Genomic DNA, 14,423 nt, shown 5'->3' with positions numbered 1-14,423 from the left:
AGAAAGGAACAGAAACAAACATAAATCCTATCCTACTCATATAATAAATGTGAAAGTTTGTGAATATATTTGGATGTTTGTTACTGAATCACGTCTAAACCGCTAACTCGATTTAGATAAAATTCGGTATACAGATAGTTTGAGTCCCGGACAGAGACGGATTGAGATGGAGTCCCGAACAGCAATGTTTCATAATTACATCGACCCTTAAACACACAACTCACGACCTCATTCCAGAAACGTCTTCATTTGCGGCTCCTGTAAATAATACCAAAATGGAACGCTTAAGTTCTCGACGTTGTATCCGACACAAGAGCCGTTACGGTGCACAATATAAAAGTCTTAAGACTCTACTTTCCACACAACAAGTTTCGTTTTACGTTAACGGCATTCGTGTAGTGGTTGGTTTACTGAAACGCACCCTAGGGATTGAGGGCTGATTTTCTGCTTAATGACTAGAATGCAGGCTGAGCAACACCACACCTTTTAGCCCGTAATTCCAGTCCAAGATAGCTAAGATTTTGCGAAATACTCATGAGACCGATTACGATGAGATTTATAACGGGGGTGGGTGTAATTGGTGGTGAGAATTAAATAAGTACTTATCACGGGAGACTTGACACCAATTGAACTAATGTTATGACAGAATAACCGGCCAAGTGCGAGTTGGACTCGCGCATATATATATAGATTCGCTTAAACATTAAATCGGCGTACGCATTCATAACTTTTCTTTAAGTTTTAAACTGGGCACAGAAAAAAAGGGATTTAAAAAAACACACAAACTCGATACTATTCTCCATTCTAAGCAAACTACTTTCAGGCTTTCAGTTATTAATTAACAACCTGTATAATCAAAATAAATGATAAATTTAATGATTAAATTAATCGCCAGCCTATTCTGAATTTTGATTAAAATCAACCAATCAGCGGACATTACCTAATTATCCAACCGTCTATATTCACCACACGCTACAGCAATTAGTCCAATCGTTTTGTGTTTATCCCCGAACAAATCCGATTGGGAAGTTAATAGCATGAACTGTATAAAGACTACAGATCTGGTGTCATCGTATTTTGTCGGTTAAAGGTCTCTACCCACTATACCGTATTATGTATATGCCATGACCGTTATAGGAACGGAATGTCAAGCGCATACATGACACGCGCCGGCGACGGTTGGGTAGGAAACGTGCTATGGTTTATGTCAATCCAATTTATAGAAAGGCTAAACAAAGACGCCATTAATCCGACCACAGACATTTAATGTATATTTCAGTTTTTTTTTTTTTTTAATTTATGACGGTGGAAGCATTCTACACTTCCACTGAACGTAGATATAGTTAGTGTTTAGTTTTGTAACTAAGGGACCCCATACATCCCTGTATTATTATTATTATTTTTTTGTACTGTATACTGTAGTGTTTTGTATACTGTAGTTTTTAATTATTTTATTTTGAAAAAATGACTTTCTGCCAAGTTTCTTGCGGCGCATTCTTCTTGGCAATGATGGTCTTACCGAAAGCGCTGGTAGTAAAATGACGTGTAAAAGTGCCCATTGCGGCCTATTTACTGCATAAATGATTTGAGTTTGAATTTTGAATTTTTTAATGATGTGAAAACCTAGAACATATTGCAAAATAATTAATCTGTTCAGTGTAATATTGTTCAATTTATTAATTGAATAGATCAAAGTATTTTTGACTATTTTATTATTTACAATACTTGATTTAATTCCAAAGACTGTTTATTCAATTATAAAAGCAGTAACTATTTTTGAATTTTATACATACATACATACATACATAAAAATCACGCCTGCATTCCCAAATGGGGTAGACAGCGAAACGTTACCGCTCGGCTTCGGAGCCACTTTAAGCAATTTTAGGTTTTAAGTTTGACAAAAACGGTACCGTAGTGACAGGACAGCCTTTAATTTTAAAGTAAATAAATAATAATCGCTTATTCAATCGAGTATTAATTGATTTTTAAAATGTCAAATTTTCACCATGTCTAGGCTAGTCTACATATGCTACTACAGATTATACACGAGTTTCATTAAGGTTTCATTCAAGAAATAACGTCAGATTTTGTCGAAGATTTTTCAAATGTGTGTGTGTGTGTGTGTGTGTGTGAGTGCGGTCTGTTTTAGGTACTCCAACCAAAGTTGATTTATCTATTTATAATAAAATAGCTTACGAATTTTCGTATACGGTTTTTTAGTGTTGCCTTGCTACAGTCAAAGAGGTCAATATTGTGGAAACGTTTATTGTAATCTCTAAGGACACGGATAAGAGCTGCATTCTGGGCGTACCTCGTGTGAACCAGGGGAACACTGAACAGGAAGCGAGCGTGTTTTTCATGAACCAATGGAAAAGCTTCATTTACCTCGCCTCCGCTCCGTGTTTCCGCTAGAGATATGCTGTGCGAGGCTAAGTAAATGAAGCGTTTCTATTGGTTAATGAAAAACACATTCTTCGCAACACACCCTCGCACATCTTTGGTGGGAACGCATCCTCAGTGTATTTCTAACCTACGTACAAATCCTCGTACCAAACGCCACAGCATTAACGAAGAAATGACTGATTTACAATTTAATACGTCAGACCGACATACATTTTTTTTTTATATTTGACAAATCAAATTCTTCTCAGATATCCGCAGGTTTCCTCGCGATGTTTTCTGTCACAGTAAAGTGAGTTAACTCATAAAAATATTATTATAAGAAAGTTACTACAAATTAAAATAACAACTTCATTAAACATCATTACTTAATAAGTAATATGTATAACTAAATATTCCTCACAACTCTACTATAAAGGCGTCTTCACAAAACCAAGTATAATTTTATTCAGAATTTTAGTATCTTTGCATACAGGCGTTAATATTATTTCCTCTCGGTTTTGCCCAAAACAACGGCGAAAACTTTATTCCACGTTTCCTCTTTTATGTTTCTCCGAGGTTTACATTTGAGATAGAATCGTTTTTGAGTGCGGTATTTCCAACGAGCTGGAATGCGAGAGTTTGTATGTGAACGTGCCTTACCTTTACTATTTGCCACCAAAATCGTGGTAAGTGTACATGTAGATTTTGCGAAGGGTTCTCTGTCTTTTCGGCGAAATATTATTCCCAATGTTTCATTTGCCAAACTGTCTCGTTTCCCAACGTACGATTTTCTCTGAAACCATATTTTTCGGAACTTTCCGGAAACGTAGCCAAACTTACTGTGTTCTATAAAACCATAAGAAAATAAGCACGTTGAGAAAAAATATTGGTTTCGGAGAAATTTGAGGGTTGGGAAATAAAACAGTTTGGCAAATGAAACGTTTGGGAATAATATTTCTGCGAAAAGGCATACCCTTACGAAGATCACATTGGCTCGTTTTGGTCCCCAAAACTCCACGGAATCGGGATGTCATCATCATCACTGCTGGGCACAGGCCTCCTATCAGAATAAGAGGGCTTGGACTGCAGTTCCCACGCGCGTTCGTGATAAAACCAAAATGAAAAGAACACCACAATTTTTTTGTGAATTCCCGAGGGGATTAATTGAATACCCGACTTTAAATATCTCCTACTCCATGGAGCATAGAAAAAAACAAACTCAACCGCTCTAAAATTACCCCACGCTGAGCAAATTTTTTTGAACGTATGTCAAAATATACGTTATGTAAACAGCCGCCTGTATGAAAATCAAGTGTTAACAGAGTCCTGCTTCGAAACAAAATGTATGCAGTGTGGGTTCCTTTTATATTATATTTTTATTCTTTTTATATTAATTCGTTGAGATGAGATTCTCTTTAATTTCTAATTGTTTTTTTTTGAGTCTAACATCTGGTAGCACGGTGTACGGTTGTGTTGCTCTGAAGATAAGCTCTGGTTGAGTTCTAAACGCGTCAGTGTAGTGTGGTGGTGGTGATAGATGGCTTTGTGTGATTTGTGTGTGTTCTTACAGTGTGGAGGTGGAGGAACTGCATGAACACGCATATCTTGCATAAGCTTAGCTATCATAAGGTCGCGGGTGAAAAAAGAAATTCTTTTAGATCATTGATATGGACCTCCGCAAAGTAACGCCTGATTCAATAAATTATTTGAATTTTTTTGTTACCTTTCGTGGTACTGGCAATAGAAATACAGAGAATGTATAAATTTCATCTGTCTATCTATAACAGTTTTTTGAGCTTCAGCCCAGTGACAGACAGACAAACAGACAGACGGACAGAATAGCAACATTAACCTGTCCTCTCCCAGAGGCACAAATTTGTGCCCAAATTCCTTTGATCCTGTTATCCTGGGAGATGACAGATTAAAAGGGTTTGTCATCCTTCGGATACGAAACTCTAAGATGTCTATGCTGTATTTCCAGGATACATCTAAATTTAACGCTGGGACTTACGGGTTTAAATAGTTATGCAGTTGTGCATTCCTCTATGAATCGTGACTCCGTATTTCATAGCATTCTGTCATTACATTACACGGTACCCGCCTCATCGACCAAAGTCGACATAAACGTGGCTCTGCACTGAAAACAAACTTAAATAGAAACGGAATCAACCAAACATAAACCTTAAAGTTGTTTAGATACGAATATTAAATAAAGCTTAGCTTTAAGTTGTACATTGCTTAAGTAGACTTCATTCCATACAACATTAGATTTATTTATTTATTTCATTAAATTTCACGGCAAAACAGTAAAAATCAAAGGATTGTGAAAGTAAAATAGAATGTTGATTATGTACAAAGAATAAAGTCAATAGACAATTTGGAATAAGCAAGCTGCGGCAAAGCCATGTCAGCATATTGGTTTGACCGATAACGCTTGCATACATTCGTTGTCCTTTTTCAGGTTTACACTCTTTCCCGGCCCGGATAATATCGACATATTTTTCGTGTACACGCCTATAGAAGCTTATGTCAGTTTCTATGAGCGTGTACAGTGTACACGAAAAACAGGGTCGGTATTTCCATGTTAGTATTATCCGGGCCGGGAAAGGGTGTCACCCCTTTTTCATCCGTTTTTACTGTCGTATTATTGAATGCTCTACCTTTTTGTTGAAAATGTAGTCGTGTTAAATATTATGATATAAGCCATTTATAAATAACTTAAAACCTAAAATTGCTAAAAGTGGCTCCGAAGCCGTAACGTTTCGTGTGCTCTGCCTACCCCATTTGGGAATACAGGCGTGATGTTTGTGTATGTGTAAGCCATCAAATACTCAATATTGTAGACCTGAAAAAATCTCCTCGTTGAGTTTCTCTCGGATTTTTTCCGAATCGGTAGTAGATTTTTTAGATTCATAAATGCTAGTTAAAATTAAGTTGAATAAAGATCTTCTTCTGTTTTAAAATATGGCTTTTCTGTCCTAATTAATAGGACAATTTCGCCAGTGTCAAAGTACACTCTCTTTGAGAGGGACGTTGTACGGTGGTTGTAGTTTTTGCAACTTGATAGCAAAAAAATCCAGAAACCACGTGGACACAACTTGCGCATTAAAAAATGTCAGATACGAGAGAAATATAGAATTTTGTGATCACTGTTCACTGTTAAGGTAAATCGCCGCATAAAACACTATCAAAATTATACTTCAACTACCCAAAGAAACAGAAATAGCAAAATTAGATATTGTCTACATCCGCCATGTTCGAATGCTACAAATCGAATCCCTTGAATAAAGATATTTTAACTTTAACTTTGACTTTGACATCCTCGTCAAGTTGTATGTTACATGAAATGAAGTATAACCTATTCACAAGCTAGATTTTGGACGGCCGCCAGGAACTCGACTGGATGTGGAATCTCCTTGTTTATAAGGAGGTAAATCATCGGAAGTCCGGAAACGTATTCGGTTTAGAATATTTATAGAAGCAGGAAGTGGGTTGTTACGGCTTGTACTGGTTTTTAATGAATTAAGAAAGAAAGAATGATAGAAAATAAACATTTATTCGTGACATTCGAAAGAAAGAAAGAAAATAATTTATTTATAACACACAGTGACACATTACACTGGTTAGAAGAAATTTAAGACTAACCCTCTGTTTCACCATCCATTGATTAAATTGATTTGACAAATAAATGTGATGCCGTCTCTGGTTGTTTTGTTCGAATAGACGGAGACAGCAACAGCATCACACTTATCCGTCAAATCAATGGGTGCTGAAACAGCCCCTAAAAATTAAATCAATGTTTTAGCCAGTTATGTTGGTAGTAATAGTACATAGTGTCTTAAGGGCGGTAAACAAGGAATTACGAACGAGAGTCTATTAGAAGCCCGAAGTCGAAGACTGAGGGCTTTAATGAGTCGATGTTCGTAATTCTAGTACCGCCCGTGCGACATACAATGCTTTTCATCACATCATTACAAAAAATGCCGATACCGCTGACTACGCTCTTGGCAGCGCCAGCCTCCGCGCTGCCCTACCCCAGCCTGACCATGTGCGCGACGTGCGCGCGCCGCGCTCCTGCACACCTTGCAGTATCACACTCATTTACCGACCTTGGGCTTCATGACATGAAAATTAGTACGCGCAATGACTCATTTACCGACCACGGGTTTCATGACAAGCACATTAAGGTCGAGGGTTTTATTTGGGGGGTTGCAATCAAGGTAGCCTGCATGTTACAACACTGTTTACGAGCAAGTGTGATGAAAATTAAAAAAAAGTCGGCAGAGCTCAGCAGGGCTACTACGAAACACGAAACTCGAAGTTCGTGTCGTGCGGTCCCTCTGACACTTATACTATTTAATACGAGAGCGAGAGGGACCGCAAGACACGAACTTCGAATTTCGAGTTTCGTAGTAGCCCTGCTGGGCCGTGCCGCTGGAAAGAACCTGCAGGGCTACTACGAATCTCGAAGTTCGTGTCGTGTGGTCCCTCTGACACTTATACTATTTAATACGAGAGCGAGAGGGACCGCACGACACGAACTTCGAGTTTCGAGTTTCGTAGTAGCCCTGCTGTGCTGATGTTAGAAAGAAAGAAAGAGAGAGGGGGACAGAGAGAGAAAGAAAATGTTTCTTAGGCACATCAACAAAGTAACAAGATAAAACAATAATACCGGGCCGGTGCAGAAGCACGATGCGACGCACATAATCATACCTTCCTTTTTCATCTTGAATAAAGTAATAAATTGATAAAATATATTACGCCATCGCGGTCGTAACCTTATCGGTCTAATCTAAAGACAGAAGTATCCTGACGTTGACAGATGGTCGCTGAGCGAAAGCAAAATTACAGCGTATTTCACAAGGTACGTAATTATTTTATTTAACTGTAGTGTTTTGTGTTAGAGCTGTAGCAGCCTAGTTGTTTCCAGAGGGTCGTGGGTTCGAGCCCTGGTTTGCTTGTGAAGCAATTTTATGGTGTATGTTAAGTGCTCAATCCGCATTGGCCCGCGTGGGAACTAATATGGGCTAAGCTCTCGGTTCTCATTCAGACGGATTTAGGCCGATGATGATGGCAAGGATTTGGTGTTTTCATTTTTTCTGACTTGATAGTGATACCCGCTAGAGTCAGTTCCGAATCGCACCGTCTTTCAAAATGGTAAAGGTAATAAATAGGTAATTATGTAATCCTGCTAATATTATAAAGTTTGTGAAAATTTTTGGATGTTTGTTACTCAATCACGTCTAAACTGCTGAACCGATTTAGATGAAATTCGGTATACAAGGTGACTGGTAACTAACTTGACATATTCCTTGAAAGGGATTATTCTTAAGCTTATTTGCAATGTTTTTGGCCCAGTAACCAGGGGTCCAAATTAGAGATGAAACGGATAGTGGTTTGGCCGGATGCCGTAAACCCGCTTTGCCCAAGAGCACACTTTTTATTGCGTAATAATAACTTCAAAGTCAAAGTAATATCTGCCGGTTTTTTTATCTCATTTCAGAGTTAAATAATAATAAAATGATACCGTAATAGTTACATCAGAATACTTATAAACATTATTCACTAATCAGAAGACATTTATCCTGTTGATTTTTAGTAAAACCACCGAAAATCTTTTGTTGCATGTAGCTTAACCAATACGCGACCATGGCGTCCGAGTGGAAGTGACACTAATGTGCAGGTTGCAGGTGGTAGGACCTTGTGCAAGGTCCGGCCGAATTGCTACCACCATCTTGCTCGCTAATCCTGCCGTGAAGCAGCGTTGTGTTTCGGCGTGGAGAGTAAGACATTCGGTGAAATTACTGGCACGTGAGGTAACCCATCTTAGGCCTCTAGGTTGGCAACGCGTCTGCAATACCCCTGGTGCTGCAGATGTTTATGGGCGGTGGTGATCTCTTACCATCAGGAGACCCACTTGCTCGTTTGCCATCCAGTCTAATAAAAAAAAATTGTTACTACTGTGTAAAAGCGCTTACTCGCTTTAGGCTACCTTGCCCTACAAATACTTTATTATGACAACTCAAAAATTGATTTGTGAACCTTACCAAATGCCCGCTGGAGTGCGACGTATGGTCACCAGCATTAATATCTGCCACAGCGGAGCGTGCAAAAATGTCTGACACGTCCTTCTTAGAAATAGAGTCGAATCAAATATGTATGCACGCTTGTTGTGTCAAATATTGGTGCTGATGACTGTGCCACTCGTGCGGGGCTACTACGAAACTCGAAACTCGAAGTTCGTGTCGTGCGATCCCTCTCGCTCTCGTATTAAATAGTATAAGTGTCAGAGGGACCGCACGACACGAACTTCGAGTTTCGAGTTTCGTAGTAGCCATGTGCTGTCACTTCTAATACCTAATACGCGGAACGCAACGTAATAAATCATTTGTTGCAATAAACAATAACTGTTCGCAGATGGTCGGTCCACAAATTAAAAGCGAATTTTATTATGAAATGAAAATATAATCCATTGTCGGCAAACCACGCTGAAAGCGACATGTTGCGGTCGTCGCTGTGTATTTTAATTATTCTAGAATATTCCGTGGCGGTAAATATAAATGTTCCGGATAAGGCAACCCTCGATCTTGGTACTAAGGATGTGGTCACAAATTCCGGACTCGTTAGAGGACGTCTAGTGAACGAGGGAGAAGGCGAATATTACGCCTTCCTTGGAATACCGTACGCTGCGCCTATGACCTATGAACGACGCTTCAAGGTTAGTAAGTTAGTTACGTAATTAATTACCTACTTGCCTCACAAAAGCTTCTCAAATATGTTTCTTATACTTTTTTATCTTCATTTTTGCGTTAATTACACTCAAACTAGTTTGTTAATGTCGTTCGGAACTCGAAGCAAAAGATCGGTTTTGTTTTTCTTTCTCATGTAAATCGACAGGAAAACGAAGAAGGCCCACGAGTCCCGAGCATTTTGGTTAGGTACGACTGGAAACAAATGGAGGTCTATGGGGAAGGCCTATGTCCAACAGTGGACGTCCTACGGCTGATATGTTGATGATGATGATGAATTATATGATTTAATTCCTCCATTTTTATTTTACCAACGGCCATCCAGGCGTGGGGTGGGCGCCATATAATACTCTTATGCAGTTAGTACTATATTGGTACGTGCGAAGCGGTTCGCTTCATCTTAATGCGAACTGCTAAGAAATGGAATTTGCTCCCATCGTCTGTATATCCAGAAAGATACAACCTAAGGCTCTTCAAGTCTTGAATAACCTGTTACTGAACCAGTGAGATGCACCTTTGGCGTCATGTGCACTTTTCATCAAGTAAGATAGAGTAATAGTTCAGTTCATCAAGTAGCAGTAGTAGGTACTATTAGTTATTCTGTAGTAGAGGTGTTGACAGGTGTTCTCCAATTCTTCTGAGATATTTCAGCAGATTGGGTTTGTTTGAATAGAAGTTAGATTTCCAATGCTCTGTCTGAGCAATAACTTTTAACGGTCAAGTCTAAATTTATCAACCGTTGTATAAGCACATACGAGTACATAAACAATTGGAATTCCTTTATATATTGTTAAATACATATAACATTAATGAGTTTTATTTCTCCTTAGCCTCCCTTACCACCAATCCCATGGGATGGGGTGTTTATCGCAAATCGCACAGTGGAATGCTCTCAAAGAGGCTCCGGCGAAGAAGACTGCCTCATCGTCAACGTCTTCACCCCAACCACAATAGTGAACAGCTTAGCTCCCGTCCTGGTCTATATCCACGGGGGCTCCTATATCATAGGAAAAGGGCAGACCAGGGGAGTCGGTCCTTTAATCAAGCAGAACATCATAGTCGTTACGATAAACTACAGGCTCGGAGCGCTTGGATTCCTCTGCTTGGGAATAGACGAAGCACCAGGAAACGCAGGGCTAAAAGACCAGAGAGCAGCGCTGTTATGGGTTAAAAAGAACATTAAGAATTTTGGAGGAGATCCTGCGCAAGTAACGTTGTATGGCATGAGTGCAGGAGGAGCGTCAACAGAGCTCCACGTCTTGTCAAAAACAAGCGAGGGACTTTTCCACAGAGCAATTGTAGAATCAGCATCTGCGTTGTCTGTTTGGGCAGTTGACGCTGACCCCATAAAGACAGCCTTGAACTTCGCGGCATCGTTACATCTCCCCGAACGTATATCTGAACGTCTTTACAGTTTGATCAGCTATCTCCAACACGTACCCTCTGACCAACTAAGCGTAGCCAACTTCGACTATTACAGCAACTTTACCGATATGACGTTCGGTTTCTCACCATGTGTCGAAAAAAAGTTCTACGGCACAAAACCATTCTTATCGAAACCACCCCTCGAGATATTGACCAAGCAAGACTATTCTAAGGTACCAATCATGTTCCTTTTCTCGGCTCTTGAAGGCCTGTTCCTGAAAAGCGAAGAATATTACACTGAAAACTACAAAAACAAACTGGAAACGAATTTTCTTGACTTCATGCCAGCAGATCTTATCTTTGACACGGATGAGATAAAACAAGAAGTAGCTAAGAACCTAAAGAGTTTCTATTTTGGCAACAATACTGTAGGAGATAACAGTGTAATTAAATATTTGGAGTTTGTTGGGGATATATTTATTTTGGACGCACTGCTTAATTCAGCCGAGATGCACGCTAAGGGCGGCAACCCGGTCTACTTGATGGAATTTGCATATAAAGGCAACATGGGAAGTTACGAGAAGTTTTATGAGGACATCACGGTGGCGGGTCACGGTGACATCATAAAGCATGCCATCCTGCTCAAGCCAGTGAGAAGCCAGGCCGATAGACTAGCGGTGGACCGAGTCGCCAAACTAATCGCCAACTACGTCAAGTTTGGGTTAGTGACTTGCTATTTCTTGACCAGATCTCCTGCAACACGTTTCAAATAACCAATCATTTCATTCTCCAAGCGGCGTAACATTAAGAAAGTATATTTAAAGATGGTCATTTTATATTTTTCACCTCCCTTTCCCCAAAACCACATACACGTGGAGCCAGAGAGCATTGCTAGTTATATAATATATGTTGGCGGCCGATCGTCAAATCCGCCAGATAATGAAATCCTAGGAATATCGTGAAATGCCGCCATTTCATGAATTGGCTAAGGGACATCCGCCATATCGTTAAAAACTCACCGTTTAACGATAGGCATAGTGACATTTAGGCAGATCATGAAATTCCTAGGCATATCATGAAACGCCGCCATATCGGTTCTGGCACTTCGCCGGCCGCTGCCGCGGCGCGCTCGCTTCGCTCGCTCGGCTCGTGCGTTCTGGTCACAATTCATACTAACCACTCCTCGCTTCGCTCGTCGTACCTAAATTTTTATTTTCTTCGGCATATTACGATGTGCCCAGTATGCTTGGAATATCGACGAATGCGTTTCTCTAATCGATCTGCCGTATTGTTTCTCGCATGCCCATCGTGATATGCCTGGCTAACTGTTAGGCCTATCATGAAATGGCGCCATTTCACGATATGCCTAGGAATTTAGTGATCTGGCGGATTTTACGATCGGCCGCCGACGTATACAATTTCCTCTTGGATCGTTCTATCTATTGATGACAACCACATGCATTAAAGTCTGGTGTAAATTAAAGATCTAAGCGTACATTTGCATACAGATGAACAGACGGCGGGAAGCGACTACACTCCGACGCAAAATAGGGGTGTTAATATACATGTTGTAGACCAATTGATAAATCGGTCATTTTTCATAATGCCCGGGCAGTTGTATGCAGGCTGCATACAAGTGAAGTTAAATGAAAGCTTCTAAAACGTTTTTTCTTTCAGTAACCCCACACCAGCCCCCACCGAGTTGCTCCCGACTCTCTGGCCCCAGGTGAGACCGGGTAACGTCAGCTGTCTCTATATGGACAAGGACTTCGAAGTACACGAAGAACCCCACTGGGAGCAGAAGGTGTTTTGGGACAGCCTCTATAGCCAGTACAGGAGGCCTATCAAACCGGTCGACCCTGGGTACTTGTGGCGTGCTTTTTTTTGACAGTTGTACTCATAAAGTTTTTTGTCTAATTTGAGTTATTATTCTACTAATCTTTAGGAGCATGCCTGCATATTTGAACTGATAATCTGAAAGTTGAATTGAGAGAGAAAAGCCTCACGATACTCTAACGCCATCTAGCAATATTTCGCCTGTCTTTTAGCCTTTGATCACTAGATTTAGCATGGGTGTTGTCTTTAGTTTTTATAAAAATTTAACCCTTGGTATCATCTCTTTTTTAATAGAAAGAAAAACGCCGCAAAAATGCTGAATATTTACCCAAAACGTCCCAGTGGCTTTCTTGGTGAAAAAATGATGGCTTCCTGAAACAAAGTTGTAATGCAAGTTATGGTAACCTTTACAATCGCAAACCAGTTCGCAAAGTTTGTCTCATGAAAGTCTTACGTGTATATAGTTTCTTGATATTTTCCCGAACTTTTCCATTGTTCTAATTGGATGAGCGTTATGAAATAAACGACAAACACACGTTCATGTCCACTGGCAAGGAAGAAACTTCCACAGATAAACTATAAATTCCGATCACGTCGCCGCCGGAGGAAAAGTTTGTATCGAAAAAGAATTCGGGGGGAAACCGGAAAGAAAGACAGGCCGCCGGCAACCGGATAGCTGGCCGGAAATAAATAGTTTTCTTTTCTATTTTCTCTTTTTTGTTCATGCCTGTTATAAAAAAACCGTCAAGTGCAAGTTGGACGGCCTTTATCGAAATAAATTCTTAATTAAAGAAAAAATATTTTTTTATGTGTTCTCGGACCGGTAGAACTTTCCACCCCTGCGGAGATGGATACAACTACATAACATACCCACCTGTAGCCATTTATTTTTCACTACACTAGTTCGAAAAAACTTTCTTTATCCTTCGAAATCTGCGTGGAAAATCGCTTTTTATCGTATTGGCTGGAAAAAGTTTTTGATATTCGAACGTTATCGTGAACATACATATCGACTGCTTACTTTCAACCGCTCAGGCCTGAAATATCCGTTTTCCTAAAATGTATTTTTCGCAAAATGTCTGCTTTTCAGAATGTCAACAGTTCAACACGTCTTTTGAATAATGTCAGCCTCTCAAAATGTCAGCTTTTTAAAATTGCCTGTCTCCAAGAATGTCAGTTTTTGTATAATGTTCGCTTTTCAGAAAGTGCTTATTCTCAAAATTTCTGCAACCTAAAAATATCCGCCTTCTAACGTTGGCATTCCAGAAAAGTCTTATTCCCAAAATGTGTCCAATCATGGTCTTCAAATTTCATCTAAATCGGTTCAGCGGTTTTTATCTTGAATGCCAGTAATTTTACATATATTAGGTATAGAAAGATATTTATGTTATCAAAGAGTACTTAAGTATGCAAGCAATTAAACCTTTTACATTTAGAACATTGATTTGAAAATAAAGCAGACATTATGGGAAAAAATTAAGTAACTATATTTTACTAAGGATTTCGTATTTTGTACGGAATATTCCAAGTTTAGGTATATTTTATACCTTAGGCTGCTATTTACTCTTAAACTACTAATAACTCTCAAGAAAACTTAACCGTTATAGTTTTCCTTGTAAGTTTGATATACTTACTACCATCTAGATTTTTTTCAAAATTTTCCACCCACCGATTTAGATTTTAGAGGGGGGGAGGGGGACGCTCGATTTTAATAAAAATTTGCACTTCAAAGTTGAATATTTTGCAAACAAATCACTGAATCGAAAAATCGTTTAAAAGACCTATCCAACGATACCCCACACTACAAGGTTGGATGAGAAAAAAAAACACTCCCACTTTACGTCTATGGGAGGTACTCTAAAAAAAATTTCTTTTCAATTTTTTATTGTACCATTTTGTCGGCATAGTTTACATATATATTCGTGCAAAATTACAGCTTTCAAGCATTGATAGTCCCTGAGCAAAGCCGCGGACGGACAGACAGACAGACAGACAGACATGGCTAAACCGTTTTTGCCATCTTGGCTACGGAACCCTAAAAAGTGAACATAACGGGAAAGCAGAAATTATGGTAATGCTCCTTAAGAT

General features: G+C 39.4%; 1 protein-coding gene across 3 annotated transcripts; it reads left to right on the top strand.

Annotated features, from left to right (window-relative positions):
- The first annotated feature begins 7,038 nt into the window (after positions 1 to 7,038).
- LOC141432491 (carboxylic ester hydrolase-like) lies at positions 7,039 to 12,989 on the top strand. Of its 3 annotated transcripts, none has more exons than XM_074094078.1 (4): positions 7,039 to 7,249; positions 8,922 to 9,103; positions 9,965 to 11,220; positions 12,177 to 12,989. In XM_074094078.1, exons 2-4 carry the CDS (start codon positions 9,080 to 9,082, stop codon positions 12,385 to 12,387), a joined length of 1,491 nt encoding a protein of 496 aa, XP_073950179.1. In that variant the 5' UTR covers positions 7,039 to 7,249; positions 8,922 to 9,079; the 3' UTR covers positions 12,388 to 12,989. The 3 variants fall into 3 exon arrangements, with proteins under 3 accessions (XP_073950179.1, XP_073950177.1, XP_073950178.1); XM_074094076.1 differs by having other exon boundaries at positions 8,803 to 9,103; positions 12,177 to 12,988; XM_074094077.1 differs by lacking the exon at positions 7,039 to 7,249 and adding an exon at positions 7,301 to 7,542 and having other exon boundaries at positions 8,803 to 9,103; positions 12,177 to 12,988.
- Positions 12,990 to 14,423: the final 1,434 nt, after the last annotated feature.

The sequence above is a fragment of the Choristoneura fumiferana genome, chromosome 11, assembly GCF_025370935.1.
Source record: "Choristoneura fumiferana chromosome 11, NRCan_CFum_1, whole genome shotgun sequence".
In the NCBI taxonomy this organism is placed as follows: domain Eukaryota; kingdom Metazoa; phylum Arthropoda; class Insecta; order Lepidoptera; family Tortricidae; genus Choristoneura; species Choristoneura fumiferana.
Note: the sequence above shows the minus strand (reverse complement) of the source record. Positions and strands in the feature narration are given on the sequence as shown.